This window comes from Elephantulus edwardii, unplaced genomic scaffold, assembly GCF_000299155.1.
Source record: "Elephantulus edwardii isolate Elephantulus edwardi_28Jun2011 unplaced genomic scaffold, EleEdw1.0 scaffold00041, whole genome shotgun sequence".
Lineage (NCBI taxonomy): Eukaryota > Metazoa > Chordata > Mammalia > Macroscelidea > Macroscelididae > Elephantulus > Elephantulus edwardii.
The window spans coordinates 6575643-6601972 of NW_006399791.1; the positions used below are offsets into that span (position 1 = coordinate 6575643).

The 26330-nt window shown below is 43.7% G+C and overlaps 1 protein-coding gene across 1 annotated transcript in view; it reads left to right on the top strand.

The window, feature by feature from the left end:
• Positions 1–26330, top strand: part of CRTC3 (CREB regulated transcription coactivator 3) — a 199847-nt gene that overhangs the window by 157007 nt on the left and 16510 nt on the right. Inside the window, exons 8-13 of the mRNA XM_006885211.1 lie at positions 838–938; positions 7184–7219; positions 10819–10904; positions 12926–12975; positions 20707–20924; positions 24563–24858. Coding sequence (XP_006885273.1) covers positions 838–938; positions 7184–7219; positions 10819–10904; positions 12926–12975; positions 20707–20924; positions 24563–24858 — 787 coding nt within the window. The remainder of the gene's footprint in view (positions 1–837; positions 939–7183; positions 7220–10818; positions 10905–12925; positions 12976–20706; positions 20925–24562; positions 24859–26330) is intronic.

A 26330-nucleotide genomic window follows, 5' to 3' on the forward strand; every position in this document is an offset into this window, starting at 1 on the left:
TTTTAAATTTTATTAATTTTAATGAACATTTACAGAGATTTTGGATTTTCATTCATTCATTGTTGCACTTTTTTCTTTGCTCCCCTCCCCCCAGTTCGTTCCTCTCTTTGAAAAGCAAAAGATAAACTTCATCGTTGGTATATATATCTTTTAAGAAACACAATTACATTTAAAAAAAAAATGTTCCAAGAAGAGTGGCTCCGTGCATTTCACACATCCCTCTAAACCAGGCAGCTGGATTTTCTGTTTATGAGTCCCGCCTATGGTGATTTCACACGTTAAGTGCTGCAAAAGTCCCATGTATGCTCATGAAAGGGAACTTAGTATTCATTCTGCATCTTAGTATCCTGTTGAACATAGTCTTGACCTTGCAGTTCCCCCGAAGGATGTGAGAACCATTGCTCTAAGTGGTCCTTCACACAGGTACAGTTCTTGGGTCTTCCCTAGTAGACAAACTCAAGTACAGCCACAGAAAATTATTCTAGCACAGTGATCCAAGTTCCAGGGCAAAATAAGAAGGTCTTAGCAGGCAACCATGACACTGGGGCCCACCTGACTGAAATAGTTCATTGTGCTGTTAGTCGTAAAACATGAAGCCGTGTGAGTGCGAATTAAAGCTGGCTTCGTTGCCAGTGATCCTGCACGTAGTTTTGAAACCCTCATTTTGTTGATGGTTGTGAATGGGTTTGGATTTAGTTGGGTTCGTTTTGGGTTTTTTTTTTAAATACAAATAAATTTTGCTTGCCTTCTGTCTTGTTACTGATATTTAGCAAAAATAATGACATTTTCCTTAAGGAAGTGTGGATTTTCAGCCAGCCTCTCTCTTCCTCTCCTTAGGACCAATTCTGATTCTGCTCTTCACACGAGTGCTCTGAGCACCAAGCCCCAGGACCCCTACGGAGGAGGCGGCCAGTCAGCCTGGCCAGCCCAGTACTTAGGTAAGACATTCAGACCTCTGCCAACAGCAGCTGCTTTCTCCTTCTGTCCAACAGGAACTGAGAGGGGGAAGTTTGGACGGCACATAAACACTTCCCTGGTTTGGTAGTCTTCAGAGGCAAAGCTCGTGACTGTGTTTTCGTAATGAGATTAGGAAGGACCTAATGGTGGACTTTGCCTGCTTCCTGGACTGTAGAGGCTACCTTGTTGGCATCTCAGCTCTCAAGCTTCCTCTGCTCCCCGCTGCATTTCCATTTTGTAGCCCTTCCGTCATCTTCTGCATGAACTCATGTAAAAATGTGCTAATGAGTCTCCTTGTTTCCTGTCTCATATGTAATCGGATGCTGGGTTCCCTGAGAGTTCCTTCCCCCCAACTCCCCAGCATTTGAACGTACTGAGAAGTAAGACCAGATGCGACAAGATACCACCTTCATTCCTGGCAAGACCAAGGTAGAGGAAGTGACTTCTCTCTAAGCTGTGGGCTGATCATGACTCAGTCCCTGAACGAGACAGGCTCCCCCTCCAGTGCCTGGCAGCAGTGGCCCTGGGTGAGGATCACCCAGATAGAAGGGGTGTACTCTCTGAGGTTGGCCACAGACCTGAGCAGAGCAGGGAGTTGAATTAGAGTTCAGCAGCATCTGCTCAATTTTCTTCCCCATTTTACAGGTCCCTTGGGTACCAGGGACCAGTGAATAAACGGGCAGATCAAGGAAAAGGGTGGAGAGAAGGCAGGAGTGACCAAAGGACTAGGCGTGGGGAAGTGACATACTCAGGCCTTTCTGCTTTCTTAACTGCACCGCTGGGGGGTCATATTACTCTCCTGCTTAACCACCCTGCCTTCTCACCCCAGAACTCCAGGATCTGACCCTCCTCCTGCTCTCTGCCTCACCAGCCTCACTCCCCAAGCCAGTCACACTGACAACTTAGGGTTCTATTAATGTTTCATCCTGTTTCTACCCTATTCCCTCCTAACTCCGTTCTGGCCTCCCTGTCCAGCACTTCCCAGTCTGTGAACCTCAGCTCATACCTGTTTCTGTGGATCCATGCTTACCCTTCCTCATGCTTTCAAGCCAGAACTACCCATGTCCTTCCAGCCCCGAGCACCTACTTGGAGGTGGTTGACTTAACACCAGTGATATTTGACAGCCTTTTTATTGGGGGGGGGTTGTTAAAAGATTTTTATTATTTTTTGTGTGTGTACCGTCAAATCAGATCTGACTGGTACAAAAGGAGATTGTCCCTCCTTCTCCAGAAGACCATCTGGTGGATTCGAACCATGCACCTAGGAGATTGCAGTGCAGATTCTTGCCACTAGGCCACCAGAGCTTGCCTTGACAGCCTTTTTACCTGGACAAGCTTCTTTTCTTCTGCCTGACCATAGATTCCTTGCTGTTGGCACCCTAAGTCTTATTATCTCCAGTCCTAGCACTGTGTCTGACCCCCCAGGAGCACTCCGTGATGGAGCAGTGTGGTGAAATGAGACTTTAGCTTGAGTGTATCCAGTGCTCACTAAAACCCTAGGTGCTGACATCTCACCTGTACATGAAATGAAGCCAGTTCATTCAGGACAGATCTCAAACTTGTCTTTCAAAGCTTTCTCCCCCCCCCCCTTTTTCTTTTATTTATTTATTATTTCTTTTTATTTTCATGAACGTTTACAGAGACTTTGGATTGCCATTCATTCATTGTTGCACTTTTCTCCCTGCCCACCCCTCTCCCACAGTTCGCTCCTCTCCTTGAAAAGTAAAAGAAAAATTCCTTCATTGGTATACAATCTCCCCTCCCCTGTACATTCCACTATGCAACCTTCATTCTGGACTACTGTCATAACCATAATACCCTATCATATATCGCTTTTAAACTGTAATCTGGATGAAACAAGGTCTTGAGTTATGCATTTCATATGCTGCCTGACCCTCACACACAGACTTTTAAAGCTCTCTGTCTGCTCTTAAAATGGAAAAAAATAAATCGTTGGCTGAGATTATATCAGTCCTTTTGGTTTTCTTTACCTCTTTGATGGCTTGAAGACTAAATATTCTCTGCTCCAAGGAGACCGAGTACGCACTTAATGATAATTTTTGACTATGCGTCTTCTTTGGTGCGATTCAGAGATGACCATGTTTCCCAGACGTTCACTTGCTTGTAAAGCATGAGCTTTCAGAATTGCTCCAGGACGTTTGCCATGTTTTGCCCGTGGGAATGTGAGCTTGTTGTCGGTTGGGTTATGTTGGAATTGGATGCAGGTCACTGTCCACGGCCTAGAGAAGCGCAGTGGGATGTGTGGGAGGGTAGAGGAGCTTAGCTTTAGAATAAGATAGAAAAAAATGTCTCTTAAAAAAATAAAAGCAAAGCCTAAGAAACAAAGAGCGTAATCAGTGAGAGTACCCATGGGTACGGCAAAATCGTGATCTCCCTTGGCCTGGAAGAGATGGGTAGATCTGACCCCAGAATGCTGCTGTGTTGCTGCCTCGGCTGCTCTTTCCTCTGCGTTGTGTTCTGTGCAGAGTTCACGTGTCTCTAGAAAGGGTCAGAGGCCTACTGAGAACGCAGGAATCATGTCATTCAAGTAAGGAGTTTTGACGCTTTGATGGGGAGAGAGAAGAAAGTATCTAAAAGCTATTTAAAACTGAAATACAAGTGTGATTCAGAATGGACTCAGGGGTGGCCTACAACACCATGCTAAGAGTGATGCACACCCGAGGGAAGAGGGAAGAGACGACAGTAGGAGAAGGGATGACAGACAGCTGAGGAATGCCACTGTTGATCTGCACAGTCTGAGCAGCAAGGAAATAGCCGGAGCCCCACGCCTGGGCTCCCAGTCACAGCGGTCGCTCCTTTTAAAATCGATGGCCAGAAGTTGTTGGGCCATGAGATCTGGCTGCCATGGAAGGTGGGATGGAGGGCGTGTGGCCTGAGCTGGTGAGCTGTGTGCCGGCTTCTGCACAGCAGCCCTGTGCGTACAACAGAACTCAGAAACACATCCTAATATGGACGTGTTTACATGGGAAAGCCAGTTGTGTTTAAAATATTATTCAAGTCTCCAAGGATAGGAATTATTCCGGGAGAATTATATTTGTTGGTGGGAGCTATTTTAAAATAGTCTCATGTATTTTCCCCCTGCAACACATTAAAGTCTTTCATTTTCTTTCCTTTAGGATTTTAAAATATCTAACTAGCTTGGCAAAAGGTATTTCTTATTATAGGGGCGACCAAATAAAGTAAAGATTGAAAAAGTAATGGAAATGTAATTGAAATCCAGAAGCAGGCTGTGCAGTAGAAACAATAATAAATGTTCTTTCCCTGAGAATCTTCCCTGGGCATAGCAACGTATCCTCGCTTAATGTCCCTGCCATCTCCCAGCCCTTTGGTTGTAAGCGGGCAATTATGGAGCATTTGTTCATAGCTTAACTACATGAGTAATAAACTGTGATACATTCATGAGTGGAGGATTGTGTTCCAAGAAAATAAAGCCATTAGCCTGATATATGTTCTGTAATTTTCGTAATGGTTATCGGGCTGCATGACAATTAGTTGTAAATGGTAAGCAGTTGCTATAAATGACAGAAATAAACTTTTATATGACAAGTAAGATGATTATCATGTGGTTTTAATTCTCTAGAATATATAAAGAAAAATGTTGATCATTTGCCCGGCAGCACACGCAGCTTAGTTATCATCTCACGCGTGTAAACATACGAGGATGTGGGACCCTAGATGCAATGTTGCCATCCTGGGGACTGCAGTCCTCAGCCTCTTCCCTGGGCACCTGCCTGGGACCTGCAGCTTTCCCTAACACAGTTAAAGGAGAATAGCTGTAAATAAGGCTTCATTCAGTAGACACCTGGTTACACTGAGGGTTGGAGAAGATGGGGGTGCAGCATCCCATGTCGAAAGAGGAGCATAAGGACTATGAGCCGGGTGGCAGGACGGTCCAGATTGAAGAGGCTGAAATGCAGGGGGTTCGTTCTTTCAGGATGAAATCTGGTCAAGTTGTCCACCACTTGTTTTCAGAGCAGTTCCAGACTGCTGGGAGGGATTTCAGTGTCCCAGGCCTGGAAACACAGTACAGCCTCAGCTGGCTTATTAGGAATGATCAGCCTTAGAGCGTCAGCGGCTGTAAGCCTTTCCAGAATATGGCTGTGAGGGCACACAGGCCAGAGTTACAGTTCTGGAACTTACTAGCAATGTGTACATGGAGATGATAATATACTCCTGCTTCAGAGTAACTGTGACCATTGGATTAGATCATCTGTGTAAAACACTTAGTGCAGGGTCCTGCACCCACAAAACCCTCTTGTTGCCATCGACTCAGAACTAAGCCAGAGCTGACCCTCCTTTAAGTTTCTGAGGCTGTAAATTGCACAGGAGACGATTGCCCATCTCCCTCCTGGAGAGCCAGGAGGATTTGAACCACTGAAGAGGCATAGCCTTTGGGCGAGCAGTGCAGCTCCCTACAGATTATGCCAGTAAGCAAATAATGGAAGCTGTTTTATTATTAGTGCTGTTTGGTGTCTAACTTCGACGCCACCTCTTCCATGAACACTTCTTCTGTTCCACTAGGAAGGAGAAGATTCTGAGGAGTCATCTGGGGTATCTGCTAGTCACACCGCAGTCCTCAGCTGAGTCCCCATGTTCCAGAGTCAGGCAGCCTTACAGACCTGAGAACTGACCTAACTCATTTAACCCAGAGTGACTGCGATCTTGATAATGAAAACAATACTTCAGCATACCGTGCCAGACTTCTGTGCTTTTTAAAGATATTTGTCTTAAAAGTAATCACTTATTCATAATCAAGATGGTGTAGTTCCACCCAATCAAGATGGTCTAGTCCACCCCCCCTTCCCAATGCAAAGGTCCCGAGGAAGCCACATTATGAATCAGAAGTTGCTCCTCTCCTTTGAGTAGTTCTGAGTGGAGAATCCCCGCCTCTTCCCTCTGCATCTCATTTTCTGATGTGTCTTCTGGTGGCATGGCATTCCTTTAGCTGAGTTAAGTGTTTCGCTGGATTAAGTGACTGATCAAGGTCCCCGGGTAGGGAACCCACAGTTCACACTAAACCGGTAACAGAAAGTCTGTGACTAGACCTCAGAGGATCTGCAATTCTCTGAGGGGATTATTGTACATGCACATACCTGGACTCAATGCTCATGCCTTCTGAGTCAAAATTTTTCGAGGGTTAGGACCAAGAATCTACATTTTAGAAGCTTGGTCCAAGTGCTATATACACTGAAATAAAGTTTGAGAACCACTCACTTGGCTGTCATTTCCATGGGTCTGAGAGAAAGTCTTTCTTCATTAGTGTGCTTAATGTGTCAACTTCCTAGCCTGTCTTAGTGTTCATGGGGATCCCCAGGTTACCCTGCCCTTGACCTCCACTAAAACTGTGCACGTTCTATACAGGTGAGGGAGTTTGCATCCATGTCCACCTCCTCACCCACACCACATGACCCAGCTGTACTTCTTTAACCCACCTACTTAATAAGTTTATTTTGGATGACTGATTATTGACTACTTAAGTATTATCCGCCAATAAGGTTATTTTCCAGATTAAGCTTATCCAGTAACATCTGTAACCTTTAGGTAAGTTGTATTTTTAAAGACTTAGAACTTAAAACTGCTTGATTCTTTATTGAAAAGTCATTTGATGTACTTTCTCCTAGAAATGAAATGCAAATACATTGCATTTTTGGTCTAGTTTGTTAACTTGAAGCAATAGAAAATACTATACTTGGTCATCTGTAGTATGTGTTATGAGTTAAAATATTCAGTTAGGAGTTATTGCAAGTCAGGTTTGTAAGCTTTGGAACTAGAACTCTATCCACCTTTTAAATTAACTTAGATTTGGGATCCATATTTTGAAAAATAACTTGCCTGTTAATTGTATAAAAAACAGTATGTATCATGAGCCTTCCTCAGTTCCTGTCGACACCCGTGAAATGCTGTTGTAGCTTTCCCCTCCATTACCTGCCTTTTCTCCTGTGAGAAAACATCTAGGGGAGAGTTTCGATCAACATTTCTTTACTTTGTGATTTAGAATCTCACGCTTTGCAAAAATTGTTCTCTCAGGATGGGGACACTAGAAAACCTTGAACTGAGATGCTTAAAGGACTCGCCTGACCCTATCTATTTTCATCCTGATGAAACACCCTGCACCAAAATTAGTTTGGAATTTTGAAAACCCTGTTTTACGTCAAGAAATAAAATGATAGCACCACATTAAAGTTCTCCTTTTCTTCCCTGCTAGGGTGCTGTGATGGTGAGAATGATGGGCATGGGGAAGGTATGTCGCTTTGATCTATCCGTGTTCCCGTGGGACACTGATATTTCCGCTTAACCTTTCTTTCAGCATTTTTACTCATGAAGACTCATATTGTCAAGACTTCCTAAAATGCAGACACCTGTCAGCTGGCTTGCTTTTCTAAAGTGTCCTTTGAAATGAAAACTAGCCATAATCAAAGCCACAAGAATTAAAATGAGTAATTCATATACAGAGGTTCACAGCTATCTATCCAAGCCCCCGCTGCCTCTCAGTCACAAGGCTGTGGGGAAGCAAATGCCATAATCGCATGAAAATATTCATGAACTGGTCACTTAAACAGTTAGTTATTCACATGTCTTTCCTCTTCAACCCCTCTTTATTCACATGTCTTTCCTCTTCAACCCCTCTGTCTCTCACCATCCAGAAGGTCTTTATGAGTCAGTAATTGGCATATGTTATAAATAAACACAGCAAGGAAGAGGCACATGGATTGCAAAATCAAGTTGCAAATTCTGCACAAGATGCTGAGTTTAAAGCCTAGTCGAGTCATGGTGGAGATTTGTTGAAATGACCCTCAAAGCTACTGGCAAATGTGGAGCTGACATAGCCCATATATTCATTCATTACTAAGCACTGCTTTCTTTTTGCAAAATTCTGTATAATCTGAAATTTAAAATTGAGTTTATATGTGGCAGAGAAAGGGACTCACGAGAAATGACGCCTCAGTAGACGCGTAATCCTCATCATTGTCCTCCCTCCTCCTCTCTGGGCACTCCTTTGCAGGCCATGAGTGAAGTGATGAAAACTTAAAGCAGCAATAAACATGTAATCCATTCGGACAGAAAGTAAAGAAATGGTTTTAAGGTCATTTGCTTAACCCGAATGAGTTCTTTGAAGAACAACAATTCTTGAGTATGAAAATAGACAGAAAACAAACATCTGCAGAAAATAATCCCCATTAAAGCCAAGGAATCTGCATCAACTGTATTCATGTAAACAGCTGTAAACAGTGAATAAAACTGTATTCACGTGAAAAGTAGACTTGAGTTAGGAACCTCCCTCATTCAGGCCTTGAAAACCAACTATACCTTTTAGAGTCATTTATTTTTTTTTTTTCTAAAGAAGTTTTCCATTGGCTTGGCTTACCACAGCTCTCAGAGTCTTTCCTCCAGTTTGTTGAGGTTCTTTCATAGGATCACTTTTAAATTTTAGACTGTTTAAAGCATTCCTCTTTTTTAGCTGCCACCAAATCACCTCCAGTCTACTGTGACCCCAAAGGTGTCAGAGTAGAACGGACTCCTTGTGGGCTGCCTCCAGTGGCTGACTTTGGAGAAGCAGGTCACTACGTCTTTCTGCTGGAGTTCCTCTGGATGTAACGGAACCTTCGTCAGCAGGAATTTTAACCTTTTGCACCATCCAGAACCTACTCGGCAATGAATAAAACAGCTCATCTTCATGGAGCTTAACGTTCCTGAAGCAAATTATTGTTAACAGTTAGACCAGATGGCATTTAAGAAAACGAAATCTACAAGGATGTTGGGGGAGGGGGAACACAAAATTTTTCAAACAAGTTATTTGCATATCAATATTTAGAGATGTGCTAGGAAAGCTGATAAAACTGGAATGTTTAAACAGAAATCGCCACTGTGGTAATATCATGAAGGCTACCCATGAAGAACATTGCCTGTGTTCTTTTCTGTGTTGTCAATGCAGTTGACTCCTCCGTCATTACTTAATTCATTCTAAGCATTCATAGTTACATTTATATCCTATGTTGGGTTTTTTAAAATTTTATTTTATATTGATTCACACACAAAATTCACATACATTGTGTTTAACACATTCTTTCATTCACATTGTGTTTTATGTAATCACCATTGATTGATGCCAGCCATTACCCATTCTTTTCAGGTCCCCCTCGATCTCTTCTAATTGCTTCACCCCTCCCTCCACCCACCAAACTCTATGACCCCCATGATTTCCTCCCTCCCGTCTCTCATCTTCCCAGTTCCCTCTCCTTCCCCCTTGGACTTTCATAGACATCTTACGAATTCTCTTCTATTTTTACAATAATAGTCTTATATAGTATTTGTCCTTATGAGCCCGAGTTAGTTCATTCAGCATAATGTTCTCCAGTATCTTCTATGTTATGTAGTACTTTTTTGAAGTCATCACTACTGAATGCTTCATAGTATTCCACTGTGTGAATGTACCACAATTTCTCAATCCATTCATTTGTTGATGGACACTTGAGCCATTTCCGTGTTCTTGCTGTTGTGAATAATGATGCATTGGACATCAGTGTACAAATCTCCATTTGTGTCTCAGTTCTATTTTCCCTGGAATATGTTCCCAATAGTGGAATAGCTGGGTCATAAAGAATTTCTATGTTCAGGTTTTCGAGGAAACATTAAACTTCCTTCCAGAGTGGTTGTACCATTTTTCAATCCCGCCAGCAGTGTATGAGAGTTCCATCTCTTCATATCCTCACCAACATTAATTACTTGCTAATATTGCTTATTTTATTAAATATAAGTAAAATTTAATTTAGAGTTTTTATACTCATTGTATGAACCTGCTTAGAGTTTACTCTGAAATCTTGGTCCCAGTGCAGGTGACTTCTTTAGCCTTGGCTCCCAAGGCTGTCCTGTGTGGGACGAATGTGGGCCAGATGTGACAGTCACAGCAGAGCTTCTGGGCACCAAAACCTAACAGCATTCATGGTTCTTATTAGCACCTGTAGACTACACTCCACTCCTGACATCGTATCTCTCAATTACTGAGCCCTACTTCTTGTCCCGCTCTCTCTGAGAACAAACATTTTTCTCTTGTTTTATAGCTTACCACTCTGTTTTACTCAGCAGGACTAAATGTTAATGCAGAAATCCCTGGGATAGTCCCTTGTGGAGAAGTGGATTTTTTATCTAGCGTTGAAGGACCAGTGGCTATCCCCACAGCTGCTCAGACTCAAGTCTTTGTCCCCCATTCTCAGGCCATCACCAAGTAGCTCCCCTGCTGCATCTCCCCTATGATAACACCTCTTCTCCATTCCTTTCTTTCTTCCTTTCACCATTCCTAGATGATAGTGACTCCCTTCAACCTCTCTGCCTTCACTGTCTCTCTCACTAAATTTCCAGGGCCCTCCTTTGTCTGACCTCAACCTTTTCAACTTTAGTTCCTATCACTCCCCTTAATGTCCTACACGTCAGTTCTCTCGATAGTCATCCACAACTTTCTTGTCTTCAAATGCCCTTTGCTTGTGTCTCTGAAGGGTTGTTCCTGGTGTTCACCTCAGAGATTGTCCTTGGCCTTATCCTCCTCCTCTGCCTTTCAAAGCACTGTGTCCTCAGCTCTCATGGGCTTTTCCTGCTTCCTCATGTATATCAGGGTTATTTGTGGTGTATCGTGATCTCCCAACTAGATTACAGATTCCTTAAGCGATAAATCCATGCCTTACTCATGCCTGAAACTCCCATAGGGACCCATAAGCACCTTCCCTTGTAGGCAATTAATAAATATGAAATAAATCCATTTTTACAGAGATAATTATTCTGCTCTAGTATGAAATGGACACCTTTTAATGCAATGAATATGTTGTGTTTTTCCCCATCCTACTTTAGTGGTATCATTCCCTGGCCCATTGAAAGAAGAGAATCTGTTAAATGTTCCCAAGCCACTGCCAAAGCAGCTATGGGAGACCAAGGAGGTGGGTGAGCAGTTCTCAGCCGTGTGTGTGTGTGTGTGTCTCCATGTCCCCTGCATGTTTGCATTTCAGAGGTCATGGTAAATCCTGCAGAAGAATGAACTAAGGGGTGGTGGGGAGGGGGTGGAGGGAAAGAAGATTGTATGGGAACAAAGAAGAGAAGAATATAGGAAGGACAGACACTTCAAAAAAGAATTCTCGGTAATTGTATGGATCAGTAGTAAAGGGTTCTCTGGAATTCTCAATTCTCTTGTTAACTTAGGCAGAACAACCTATTATTCCGTACATCCTATCTCTATTACTAAACATTCAGAAATCTGGTTCCAAGCAATAGGCAGAGGTTTTCCATTTTGTAGCCAATTCTTGTATCACCAACTTCTGTCCAGGATTGTTAATTCACAAGATCTGCCTTTCTTTAACCCAAACCCCTTGCCACGAGCCACATCCAACTCACGATGACCCTCCCTCATGTTTCCAAGGCTAGAAATCCTTACGGAAACAGACTGCCCAGCTTTCTCCATGGAGTGACTGAAGGATATTAACTGCTGATCTTTCTACGTAACCTAGCGTGTAACAACCTATGCCACCAAGGCTCATTTGATGAGTCTTCTAGGAGTGTTCTCCTTGGGTAACAAGGTCATCCTGTGTGGAGATAGGATGGGGTTGTGACAGCCATTTGAGAGCCTGTGGCCTCTAAAAGTCTTCTAGTTCACTAGGATTTCCATGAGCCTTTGAGTTTGTGGCTGTAAAATTGTGTTGGCTGACTTCCACCTGGACTCTCTCTGTAAGCCGTACCCAGTGGAGAAGGGCTACCAAGGCTACCAAGGGTCTTACCTTGGCCTTCCTTGCCACAAGAGAAGTCTGTTGACTTTGAAAGTCAGCAGCCAGTTGCATCCCTTACTGAGGCTCCCTTTCAATTCAGACACATTGTGTCTGCATTTCACCATCTTATCTGGTTTACATCCCTTTGGTCCAGACTAATTTTCTTCTGCCAAATCTAACAAAGTTGTTAGCATTAAGGTGGTCTAAAAAGTCTCTTATGGTTTGTTTATTGTTTGTTTTTTAAAAGAAAAATGTAGTTGATATTAATCCTTTAAGCAGGAAAGATACGATTTCAAATTCAGCTGTTTAAGTTTAGGAGAAGCATCCAGGCTGTTGTAGCATAGATGTAGGAGACTCCGAAGGTTTGGGGAGCTTTATCAGATGTCGCTGTGTCCTCTCCAGCATCAGCCGGTGACACTCTTTGGAAAGAGGTGTTGATCTCCCATTGTTGGAAGAGATTTCAGCCCGAGGAGTTTTTAACGTGTGTTGATTGAGCTCCTGTTGCTGGCATTTCAAGATACATTGAACAGAAATGCCTGCCCTCCTGCGGTATTCTTTCCTCCTAATGGAAGTCTTTATGCACTCTGACGTTCATTTCTTCTTTCTTCACCCTGTTTTGTTCCACTATTTTCATTTTTCTCTCAGATGCCTTTCTTTATACTTTAATCTTCTCATTTTCCTCTTTCCCCCAGAGTTGGAAAAGGAACATTTATTTAAGAGTTCTGTCTGTAAAACTCTGACTTTGGGGTAGGAAATAATAGTCATGTAAAAGAGAAATTAATTAAGGCATTAAATTAAATAAATACACTAGTCTAATCCCCTTTCCCCTAACTGGAAGTTACACCTGGAGTTTTAAATGTCTAGTGGGTGGGCAGGTGGAGGGACAGCACAGGGAAGACCCTCTAGGAGGTGGATTGATTCAGTGACTGGGGTAATTGGTCTGAGTGTGTCAGGGACAGTGAGATTGGCACAGGGTAGAGCAGAGTTTAGGGCTGTTGTACACAGGGTCGCTATGAGTTGCAAGCAACTTGAAGACACATAACAACAACAGTCTAAATTTAAATGACTGTCATGTTTGGGTGCTCTTTATGTGTGCTCATTGTGCCCTCACTTGTTCTCATTAGAGACCAAAGACCCTTTTGTAAAAAAACTTTCCTTTGAATTCATAATGTGTAAGCCAACCCTTCCATGTCTTTTCCCAGATTCAGAACCTGTCTGGGCGCCCTCGATCCTGTGATGTTGGAGGTGGCAAGTAAGTAATATCTCTCTGTTCACGTCTCCGTGGCTGGCTTGAAGATTCTCCCAAGAGGCGAGTCCTACTGCTTTATCATAGAGCACTGGGAATCTTACCTGGTCATTTATAGCTAGAAATGGAAAGTCAGTGAAATCTTTATGAAAAAGATTATTTACTTTTCTGTACCCATGTTTATTTGACTTGAAATTATTGAATTCCATAGCTTATGAAGTTGCCATAAATTTGCCTGAGAATTACATAACTGACTTGTGGAATATGCGCATCTCAATTGGTTTAGAAGCAGAAGCACATACACATAGGTGTTCTAGAGACAAGCCCACCAGCCCCTCAGGCCATGGACATCAGTTGCCATATTTGCTAGAAGAGAAAGACACCGTCATTTAATCTGACCCCTTGATTGCGTGTAGGTGAATGAAGAGAGTGCCTATAAATCCATTAATTAGTTAGAACATTTAATAATACTCCATTTTACACCTTAAGAGATTTTTGACAGCTTGTAAAAATGCATAGAGTATAAAAGACTGAAAGCTAAGTTAGTGAGGAAGTTGGGAAAAGAAGGAGATGCAAGAGATAATGAAGCTCATGAATTAACAGACAACCCTGCGAGGTTGCTGATGAGTGAAATTAGTTAAATGATAAAGACCATTTCTAGGCCAAGGCGCCAAAGGCTATAGTAACTGTCTCCCACAAATTGTCACAGAGAAGACCCCTGGGGATTTAATAGGCAGTGTCCCGATAGGGCACTGAGGAAGCTTCATGCTTCCTTTTACCACTGTGTGCCCTACCATACATTTTCATGGCTTGGTATCAAAGCAAATTCAGAACCAGCAAATCTTCCAGGGGATAAAGTAATGTTTGAACATGAGTTTCTTGAATGATCTGACTGAGCACATTTCAGAGGCTCTACAGTGAACTAACAGACAAGTGATGGTTGAAAATCATATGGTCTACTATGCCAAAAATGAGAAATTGAAGAATAGCACAGCATTCATCATAGAAAAGAAAATGTCAAGATCTGTCCTGAAGTACACTATTGTCCTTGAGAAGATAATTCCCACATACATACAGGAAAGTTTTGTTAATATGATTATTATTATTCAAATTTAAGCAACAACAACTAAAACAAAAAATTGAGCTTCTGCAGCCTAAAACTGCTCACACATACAGTCAAACCTGGCTCAGGACAGAACAGGGTTCATAGTTGTTGTGTATGATGACTCGCAGGCCACTGGACTGCACATAATAACAACATCATTAATATCACACATCAATAAAATCCTGCCAAAGGTAATTTTGAAATATCTAGAGCAGTACTTCACCAGGGAACTTGGGTTTTGTGTTGTTGTTGTTGTGTATCATAGAGTCAGACCCGTAGTTAACCCTCCGGTGGGTTTTCAGAGGCAGTTAATTGCATGAGAGGAGATTCCCCATTTTTCTCTCATGAGCAGTTGGTGGCCTCGAACTGTGTTCCTTCAGGATTGCAGCTCAGCTTCTTGCCACTAGGCCACCAGAACTCCAGTACATCAGCAGGTAACTAACTACCAGAAATTCAAGCTGAACTCAGAAGAGGACAAAGAACAAGGGAGACCATTGCTGATAGGAAGTGTGATATGAAGATGATCCAACCTTGGATTTCAGCCAACATCAAGAAAGCAAAAATCTTCAGAGCTGGACTAACAAGCAAAATCATGATAAATGGAGAAAAGATGGGCACTGTCAAGGGTTTCTTTTTACTTGGAGCATAATTAGTGCTCATGAAAGCAGCAAGAAATCAAGTAATGTGTTGCAGTGTGCAAATCTGTTGCCAAGCACCTCTTTAAAATGCTGAAGACTAAGGATGCCACTTTAAAGACTGTATCTGATCCAAGCCATGGTATTTTCTGTTGCTTCATATGCATGTAAAAATTGGACAAAGAAAGATGAAAGGAAAATTGATCCTTTTGAATTGTGGTGTTGGCAAAAATTATTGACTATACTGTCACCTACCAAAAGAACAGAGAAATTGGTCTTGGTAGAAGTACAGCCAGAAATGTTCCTTGAAGACAAGGATGGTGCAACTTCATTTCACATCCTTTGAGCATGTTATCAGAAGGGGTCAGTCATTCTTTGTAAAGTAGAGGGTTGTCGAAAAAGGGAAAGACCCTCACAAGGTAGACTGACACAGTTGTGGCAACAGTGGGCCTTAAACACAGCAGAGGTGGAGACAATGGTGCTGGACCACTTTTCCATATGGACACTGTGTCAGAGCTGATTGAGCAGCGCCTAACAACAACTTGGTGAATAGGAGCCTCTGTAGCACAGTGCTGGGCACCAAGTGCCAGGCACTGAGGGAAAGGTCAGGTACTGGAGCCACCAGTCCCTCTGTGGATCAAAGATGGGGTACCCACCAGTCCTCCTCGGGGAGAAAGAGGAGGTTCTCCGCCATCCTGCGGTTTTACTTTGGAGGCAGCACAACGGTAGTGGGTGGGCCGTATAACTAAGTATCCTTGAACCAAAACCAAACCTTTTGCCCTCAGTTCTGACTCATAAGGTTTTCTTAGCTATAATCCTAACAGGAGCCTCTGACCAGGCTTTTCCTAGCAACCCTAAATCTTCGTTCTTTCTGGAAAGCATTGAATGAGTAATTTGTAGCAGTGCAGTCCTTACTGAGTACCTGGAGAGAAGACCTTCTTTTTGGCTGGGTGAATATAAACTTATTCAATTTAACAGTTCACTGAGCTGAGATTAAGGTTGATTTTCTTTTTAGAAACTAAAGAGCTTTCCAGGGTGTATCACCTGGACAGGTAATCATTCTACTTAACATGAAGGACAAGCCACAGATAGGACAAAGATTTTCCTCAAGAACCAGTTTTGGCTCAGGCACCTGATATGATAGTGGGGAAAGATGGGCAAAACCGAGTAAACAAAGGTGGCTGGGTGGTAAGGAATTGCACTGCCAATGCGAAGGTACACAGTTCAAATCTCTCAGCTGCTCCAAGAGAGGAAGATGAGCATTCTCTTCCTGTGCAATTTACTGCCTCTGAGAACCCACATGGAGGTTCAACTGTGAGTTGATTCTAACTTTATGGTACACAACAATATGTTTTAAAGCTTAAACTTATTGATGTTGAGTTATAACTAACTCAGACCCTCCAGCAGGATTTACAAGGCTGTAAATTGCACAAGGAGAGATTGTTCATCTTTCACCCTCAGAGCTGCTGGTATATTTGAACCCACAAAGAGGCTTATAGGTAAGGGCAGAGGAAAAAAAGGAAGCAGAGCAGGAAGATTGGCAGTGACCAGGCCAGGGGATAGGCCTTTCTGAGAAGGTGATCTGTGGCCACAAACTGGAAGTATGTGAAGGGGAGGAGAGTGCCAAGCAAGTGCAAAGGCCCTGAGGCCACAGTGTTCCTGTAGAGAGATGGGCTGGTGGAGTGAACAAGAGTGAAAGTAATACCATGTATAGTCAGCAAAGTGCTGTGGCCAAGTCACATCAGATAGCCCTGGTGAGGGGCTTGAATTGAATCTGAGTAGAAAGAGAAATGAGGCAAACATTGCCTGCCACACCGTAGATTAAATCTATGACTCCAGTAGCTAGTAAGTGTATTTGGGCCTAACGGTAAGAAGCTGCACTGTTATCCCAAAGAGGCACAGTTTGAATCTACCAGCTTCTCCACAAGAAAAGGATGGGCAGTCTCCTCCCATGCAATTTACTGCCTCTGAAAACCCATGGAGATCAGCTCTGGGTTGGTTTCACCTCAGTGGCACACAACAACAACAACACCACGTATAAGAAGCTCTAACCCAGAGGTGGCACCTCTCTAGAAATTTGAATCTGTCTGCTTCTCAGGAGAGAGATGATCAACCTCTTGTGTGATGTGTACTTTTACAAAAGCCTCCTGGAGGATTTGCTGTGAATTGCTGAATCCACAGCAGTGAAAGAGAGAGAGAATCACATACTTTGAGCCAACTATGGAGAGACAGCATGTTTGGAGAAATAGGCTCATTGAAAGGGAGGCAGACCCTCCACGAGGTGGGTTGCTGCAGGACCTCCCTCATGGGCTGATGCAGAGCAGAGACGGTGAGGACGGATGGACAGGGCTCCATGCTGCCGGTCAGCAGCGACTCCATGCACTCAACCACACTACTGTGGTCACATGAGCCTTTTCAGTCCCCCTTGATCCTGGTTCTGTGTCACAGAACCTGTTTCCTGCCCTCTCTCCTCACCTCCTCCCCCATTGGTTCCACCTCACCCACTCTTCTGTCAGGTGCTGTCGGCTGTTGGCTGTCATGGCAAGCAGCTCTGCGTCCCACTTTGTTTTCTCTAGTCTTTCACCTTTGACCCTATCACCATTTCCACACATAGACATTTAAAAAGACCAGATAATGCAGGTTGAGGGTCTTCCTTCAACCCAAATCATCCATCATTCTCACCTGTCACCCTGAGTGCCTTCTCCATCCTTCCTCAATTCTTTGCAAACCTTATCTGACTCCTACTTTTACTAAGGAAACAGACTGTCGGGTTGAATGCACTGTACCGCTTCCTCGTGGCCCTCATCCTTCTCCATCCTTTTCTCCTTGTCTCAGGGACACACACCTAGTTTTACACCTGCTCCTGTTCTGACAGTTGTCACCCTGACCTCTTCTGAGACTTTACCTCAGCACCTGCCTCCCACTTCATCAGCAGAACCTCTCCTCCACTCGGTTCTCTCTCTGCACTTAAATGCACTCAAGCATTCCATGCTAAACAAGTCTTTGCTTGGCCCTGTGTTCCCTTTTAGTGCCTTTGTTCCTCTCATTTTCAGAATTTCCTGCCACGTTTCTTGAAAGAACATTTACTCTTGAACCTTCCTTACTGCTCATCCCCCTGTGGCCTGGCTTCCACCCCTGCTCAGTGGTCCTGCCCTCAAGAATGCCACTTGCCTCCCATACTCAACTGAGCAAGATATGTCCACACTTAGCTGTCTTACCAGATCACAAAATGCAGTCTCTAAAATAGAATTAGTTATTTTTTTCCCCATCTAGCTTTTATCCTTAGTCTACATCTGTTGTCATTTCTTAGTTGGTTCTCCACTGAACCCACATTAGCTCGTTAGACTAGGCAGCAGCATCATGACGGACTCACCTCTCCACCTCTGGGTTCTGTTTCTGGTAGCCCCAATCCCTCCCTCCCGGTCTTAGCCACGCTGTCTCGGGAATGCCTATGGCTGTCTCTTCCTTCTTTAAACCCTCCTTTCATCCGTGTGTCATCCTGAGCCCTGTGTGCTCTCAGCTCCATTTTCTCATGTCATGCCCATCACAGCCCAAGCTCCAAAACCCGACCCTCTTGCAGTGTCAAGTTCTGACTGTTTCTAGAGCACTCTGTGGACTCTGCCCATCACTGGAATTGTTTAACCTTCAAACTTCGCCCAGATGTCACTTCATTGAGAAACCTCCTCCTGCCTTCTAGTCAGTCCTTCCACACTCTAAGCTACCAGTAGTAGCTTGGCTCTGTTGAATTGTATTTTACTGCAAATTGTTTCTTTATGCATCTTTCCACCTTGTCTGGGGTGCTGTATGGAGTGTTGTCCTGCGCTGAGTTCATTGTCTTAAGCTCTCTGCTCCTAGTGAATGGCACCTTCCTCCAGCCAGTCCCCTTTTTCAGCCTCACTGCTTGTGTCCTAGGCCCGACCAGACCACTGCACGAGCCTGTTGCTTTCCATGCCTCTAGTTCCAACTCCCGTGAGCCGTCTTCCACACTGTGACAACAGAGGATCTTCTAAAATGCCATCGCTCAGCTTATACCTGGTGCTCTCTTTTCCAAAGTCCCAAGCTCAGACTCTTCAGGGAAATGTGTCATACCCCCACATTTCCCTTCTCTCCTGCCTCCTCCACCTCTCTCTTCTGCTCCCCTTGTTTGCTTACATCCAGACGGTAAATCCGACCCTCTGTTTTTGCCAAACTGCTTGCAGTTGATGAATGTCCTTGAAAGTCTTCCCTTCCCCACCCTATTCCAGCATTGGTAACTCTGACTTTTGCGTGACCAGTCACTGATTATACCCCTTCTCAGACCTGGTATAGCCGACATCTGACCAAATTGCAATTGCTAGCTTTACCAGTAGATCGCCCCTGGCTGCCTGTGAACTCTGAAACAGTACCCACTCAGACCTGGGCTAGAGGGCACTGGGGGCCACACCGCACTGCCCATGCCCTCCCTGGGCCTGACATGGGGTCTAGGGACCTTGGGTGGTGTGACAGAGCTTGGCCATGTAGGTTGGGATCTCCACATGCTCTACAGAGCAGAACAGAGCTCCAGGTGGGAAGAAAAGGGGGTGGATTAGGACTGGGGGCTGCCTCGCCCTGTGGTACATTCTAACACAGAACCCTAAAGAGTCTAAAAATGCTAAATTTGAACCTGGCCCTCCAGGCTCTCGTGAAGGTGTAATTTGTCAAGCTCAAAAGAGAGAGCATTTGTTTAAGAGTTTGCACATCTGATTTATAACTTCTGAAAATTGAAACAGATGGCGTGTGGGCCTCCATTTGTACTCTTGCTCCAGGCCTGCAAATGTTAGTGGGAGCCTGGCCGTGAACACATACACCTCCTTCATTCATCATCGTCCCTCCAGCTCGTGGCTTGTGCCTGGCACACAGAGAACAGCCAGCAGCTTGACAAATGATTGGCAACATCTCTTTCTCATTTTAAAATTTATGACAACTTTAATTAAAAAAAAATGCCCCAAACATCTTGGAAAGATCTATTTTCCAAAAAAGTTTGGTTTTTTAAAAAAAACAACAAAACAAGTAGTGGAGTTTAGTGCGGAGGAGAATGTGAAGAGAAAAAGATAGTATAAAAATACAGCATAAAGAATCTTATAGAGAAGTAGCTCACATTTTACATTTTTAAAAAACCCACCGTTACCCCTGAGTTGATTGTGCCTTATAAAGACTTGCGGAACAGAGAGGAACTTCCCCGGGGGCTTCCTGATTGTCATCGTTATGAGAGGGAGCTCTGGTGGCTCAGTGGTAAGACATTGTGCTGCCAACACAAAGGTACAGGGTTCACATCCAACAGCTGCTCCACTAGCAGGGAGAAAAATGAGCAGTCTCCTCCTGTGCAATTTACTGCTTCTGAAAACCCCCTCGAGGGTCAGCTGTGGATCAGGTCCCACTTGACGGTGCACAGGGACATCTGTCATTGGGGGGGAGAGGAGAGAGAGGCCGCCGCCTCTTCCTCCTTCAAGCTGCTGTCTTTTGTTTAGTGACTGAGCGCTTTAACCACTGTACCTCCTGGATTGAGGCTTTGTATCACTATCAAAGTACTTTGGCATCTATAATCTAATCTGCCCTTGAAAATATTTCTCTTTTTTTAAAAAAAATTTATTTTAATATTTGTTGTGTGTGTGCCATCAAATTGGATCTGACTGGTACAGGAGGAGATTATCCCTCCTTCTCCAGCAGAGCATCTGGTGGATTTGAACCACGCACCTCTGGGATTGCAGAGCAGCTTCTTGCCAATAGACCACCAGAGCTCCCTTGAAAATATTTCTGTAAAATGGCCATTGGTACAGTATTACCCCAATTTAACAGGTAAGAAAATTGTACTTCAGAGTAGATAAGCCAAGGATCTAAATTCTCAGAGCAAAGAAGAGGCAAAACTGACAGTAAAGCTTGGGGTTTAGATATTCACTGTTTAGCTTTGTTTTACAGATCACTTTTCTCAACAACTAAATGCATTCTAGAATGTCATTCTGATCTTTCTTTTTTTTTCAGTGCCTTTCCACACAATGGTCAAAACATAGGTCTCTTACCCTTTCTGGGGACCCTAAATACTGGGGGGTCATTGCCAGATTTAACCAACCTTCATTACTCGGAGCCCTTACCGGCCTCCCTGGACACCGGCGACCACCTGTTTGGGAGTATGAGCATGGGGAACAGTGTGGGCAACCTCCCGGCCGCCATGACTCACCTGGGGATAAGAGGCTCCTCTGGTACGTATCTTAGCCCTAGCCCCTATGACTCAAGCGTGGAGTCCCCAGCCACAGGCCTCTTCATTGCACTGCTGAGTGAGGATGGCTTTACCTGAGCTGGAGATAGCATTTGCTTTGATGGTTCTATTCCTGGTGGATCCATCTACTCGTCTGAGGGACACGAGGGGCTCCAGCCCAGCTCTGTGGAACCTCGTGGTCTGTTTCTTCTCAGCCCGTGTGTCCATGTGCTCGGAAAGTCAGGAAATAAGGGTCAGCTAGACAAGGTGGTGACTCTAATCAATATTTGATATTCTGTAATTAGATAGATAACATGTCAGGATATGTTACAATTAGAGTGGCTTTTAAAAGAAAAAGCCCAAACCCCTGCCTCCACCTGAGGCTGACTCATAGGAACGTGGGATAGAGTGAACAATCCTGGATCCTGTAGAGTTTGCAAAGCCACAGATCTTTTGCAGAAACCGGCTGTCTCATCTTTCTGTTGCAGGGTGGCTGGTGGCTTTCAACCACAGACCTTGCAGGTAGCTGCTGAGCACTTCACCACTGTGCCACCAGGGCTTCACTGGCTCTCTCTGTAGATCTTGCCGTTACCCCTGGATTACAAAAAAGAATTTTGCAAATCTATACAAATACACAGTAGATGCAGATTAAATATTTATACTTAATATACACCATGTCCCCATTTTAGAATGGAGTTACTTTCTAACACTACTGTCTCGTCAGTTATTTTTTATTTTCATTTGAGGGAACATTTACAAATAATATTTGTTTTTCATCCATTCATAGACATTTTGCTTTATGCCATTAATTATAATTGATTAATATAATTTGTTATAATATCTAATCAAACTCTTATTGTATATTGTCCTAAGTCCTGATGTAAGTCAAAGCCTTCATTTTTTTCCCCTTTTTTAAAATTTTCTACTACTTTATTTGCAAAATTAAAATATATTGGTTGGTTTTTTTTATAATTTTAATGAACATTTACAGAGAATTTGGATTTCCATTCATTCATTGCTGCACTTCTCTACCCGCCCAGCTCTCTCCCCCAGCCCCCCAGTTTGCTCCTCTCTTTCAAAAGTAAAAGAAAGACTCCCTCCCTGGTACACAATCCCCCCGCACCCCTCCCACCACCCCAAGTACAAAAGCCTTAATTTTTTAAAAAAACTTTCACTTTATTACTTATTATCAACATCTTTTAAAATTTTATCTTGATGTTGTCTTTGAAGATTACACACATTACATCTGTGAGAACATCACCTGATTGTGCGTTGCAATACTGTCTGTAGTAATCTTCCCCAAAATTGAAGATGGACAGATGAAAGTGCAGGTCTCTGTAACTTAAATATGTCATTAAATCAGAGACTTATCGGTGTGTGGTCTCCAGCTTGACATTGCAATACACTGTGTATTACAGCTGAAGATTGTGGGTTCCCATTTTCAGAAGTACTTTAAAAAAGTGGTGTGCGGGTGTATTAAAATGCTACCTGTGACGTGTGTGGGATATTACTATATGGCTTTGATTGCCACAGCCATGCCCCTTGTTGAAAGATGACTGTATTTGCTGTCAGTCACTGCCATGCCCTAACTGATGTCTAAAGGAGACATTAATCCCTTCACCCTGTGAGGTTAAGAATCCCTGGCTGTCACAGTCCTGCTGAGAACTGGATCTCGAATGTTTGCTTAGAAGGGATCTTTGGGGATGATCTAAAGTGGAGGACGTGTTTGCCCCTTTCTGACCCAGGTCCTACAGTAAACAATGGCACTTGAACTTGCCCACCTACTGAGAGCTTTGCCTGCAGGGTGGACACTACATACTTGCTTAACAACAGCAGTGACGCTGCCTTTGTGCATCACAGCTTTGTGTTTGAGGAACTGATTTCAGAGACCGCCTTTTTTGTTTTGTTATTTTAGTATCTGTAATAATAGCAAGTCTTCATCCACTGAATGTGGGTTTTGATTTTCCATAATCAAGTCATGTGTGGCCAAGCCCAATGAGGAAATGTGGGATCTGGCCAGGTGGTGCTGTTTGGGGTGCAGTGTATTTCAGACTTTGCTCTGTGGGCCCAGAATGCAGACACCACTCAGCCCTGAGTTTACTTAATTGGCTTCAAAGTTCAAAGTCCAACCAAAATGCACTGCCATCGAGTCTGACCCAGAGCAACCTTCCATCAGGTTTCGGAGGGTATAAATGACTAGTAGAGGAGACTCCCTCAGGGCAGCTAATGGTCCCAAATCTCCATCGTTTCATTAGCAGTCTGATATATTACACCCAAACCAGGAACCCTCAACACCTTTAGGATTTCTAGATTCAGAGCCTGGACAGTCTACTTTTCTCTGTGAACTGGAGGATCAGCAGTTCAGATCCACCTGCTGTAATTCTAGGAGAAAGACAGTCTCCTTCCATGACACCTTACAGGCTCAGAGACTTGATGAAGGGTCTCTGTGAGCTGGAGCTAACTCGATGCAGTGGGTTTGGATTTTTGTTTTTCTGACTGAGCAAGGGCATTCTGTGTCACAGAAGTCAAGCAGCCTCAGCAGGTCTTGGAGACACTGACATTTGCCAGAAGAACCTTTGACACTATGTTTTAGCTAAAAACCACCATGTTTTCTCCCTGATGCCCCAAACCCCAAGTATTTTTACCCTCTGTATCTTCCTTAAAATGCATGGGGCACAAGGTTTCACATTTACTTCAGAGATTTGAGCTTTCTTTATGAATAAATTGTTATTAACCTAAATTCCCATCCGCAGCTGGAATTCTCATTTGGACCTCATAAATCTCTGATATTTTCACAGAGTTGTGTGGGATACATATGACAAGGTTTGGTCATAGACGGCTTTCCTATGTTTTAAAAATATTTTTTGCCCACTGTGGGGGAGGGGGTCTCTTAATTTTATCAGTACAACATTTATTATAACCCTTATTATTTTTCATATTGTATACTTGGAAAACGTGGTGTGAGCCTCAGACAGATGGTCTGGGGTTCTAATAGGTGATCAAACATGTAGTTTCTTATTAAAGTGAAATTGCACAGTTTTGCTTACTCCCTGGCTGCACATTAGAGACTGTGGACAGTCACATGAAGCCACTCCAGGCCAGGCCTTGTGTCAGCTGCCAGGGAGGCTGTGGACCCAGGACAGGCCCTCCACTGGGGGCTGTGCCCGAGCAGGCTCTTCTGTGGAAGCTTACCCTCCCTTGAGCTGGAGTAGATTATGATGATCAACTTCCTGGCAGCCAAGAAAACAGAGAGAGAATAGTACTGGGACAGGTCCTCCATGGCAGTGTGTTTGGGCCACAGGCCTTCAGTGACTCCACACAGGGAGTCCAGCCCAGGGGTCCTTATCCTCCGAGGTGTCTGTATCAGCATCTGCAGTCAGCAGCCCCTGATTCCCAGACCCACTCTCTCAGGGGTGATTCTCCTCATCATAGTGATTTGGGGAGGAAATTATTCACATCCTGATTCCATCTATTTATGTGTAGATGCGCCTCTTCTTTGTTATTGGTCCTCCTGATAGATTTCTGGGAGCTGCAGAATAGTGTTCAAATATGGAGAGCAGAAAGTTGTTTTCTGTAGCTTTGCAAAGCAAAAGATGTGATTTGGACTTAGGATGAATAACTTGGGAACTTGTTGTCTTCTAGGTCTCCAGAGTTCTCGGAGTAACCCCTCCATCCAAGCCACACTCAGTAAGACGTCGCTTTCGTCCTCCCTGAATAGCCACCCGCAGACATTGGTCCCCAGTGCCTCTGCGCTGCACCCTTCGCTCCGCTCGTTCTCCCGGAGCAACCCGTCCCTTTCCACCACAAACCTGAGCGGCCCCTCGCGGCGGAGGCAAACGCCCGTCAGCCCTCTCACGCTTTCTAGCTCTGAAACGCATCAGGGTTTCAACAGACAGCTCTCTTCAACCAGCCCGCTGAACCCATACCCTGCCTCCCAGGTAAAAGGAAAAAAAAAAACACAACACAAAAACTAAAGCTACAGTTACACAGACTGAAGCTTAAGAACCTGGTTTCTTTCTCTGGCTTAGAGTCCATTGCATTAAGCACCCATGAGGTCTCCAACACACACAAAAGCAGGCCAGAGAAAATAGAAATAGTTCAGAATGCTTGGTGATTTTCTAAAGTGGATTACTCAATTGTGCTGATTACTATTAAGTAAATGTTGACCTTTGCAGTCACTGCATCTCATGAATTTAGGGTGAGGAAAAGGGTGGGGGACCCAGGAACCGCTCCACCTATGTGTAAAATGGATAAGGGAAGCCAAGCTAGGATTTTCAAATTGGGATAGCAAATCAATAATTGACTTCATAAGGACAAAGCCTAAAAAGACACTAACTTTTTGAAGCTCTAAAAGTGATTAGCCCTTGTTTGTGTAGTTACAACTACAGATTTGAGCAATAACACCTTTATTACTCAGAAGTACTAGGTATGTAAATAAGTATGTCTGTATAATTACAGATGGAGAAGAGATTGAAACTAAATAGATAGATGGATAAGAGATTGAGATTGTCAATGATTTCATATTACTGGGTCCACAATCAACACCCTTGAAAACAGCAGTCAGGAGAATGAAACACGTATAGCATTGGGAAAGTCTGCTGTCAAGGACCTCTCCAAAGTCCTAAAGAGCAGTGATGTAAATTTAAAGACTAAGGTGCATCTGATTCAAGCCCTGATCTTTCCAATCTCGTCTATTATACTTTTGAGAACTGGACAGTGAATAAAGATGACAGAAGTATCTATGCCTTTGAGTTATGGTATTGGAGAAGTGTGCTGGATATCGCAGGGACTGCCAAAAGAACAAATAGGTATTTCTTAGAGAAAATGCAGTCAGAGTTCATCTTAGAGGCAAGGATAGTGAAGCTTCATCTCACATAGTTTGGGCACGTTGATAGGAGAGGCTGTTTGTTGGAGAGGGACATCATGTTTGGGAAGGTGAAAGAAGGATCTGTGAAGGAGAGGAAGATCCTCAACCAGATGGATTGACACAACGACCCTAGCCATGGGTTCTAGTGTGTCAGCGTTGATGAGGATGGGACACGGTAGGACAGGGTCACTGTGAGTTGTACTCAGCTTAATGGCACCTAACAACAACAACAGTCTGTATAAAAGTACTAAAGTATGTCTGTTTAAGAAGAGACACATTTTGTGTTTGAACTTTTTTTTATTGTTTGGGTGTTAAGTTTACAGAGTGCGTTAGTCCCCTGTTCAACAATTCCTACACATTTCGGTTTGTGACGTTAGTTGCTGTCCCCTCAGTGTAACAGCACTCCTCCTTTGACTTTGTTTCCACTCGCCCATCCTCCTTCAATTCCGGCTTTCCACTCGCCTGCTTTTCCTGCCCACGCCTGCCTTCTGTGCTTGTTTTTGGTCATATAGGGTTGATTGTACTGAGAAGCATGTGAAGAGG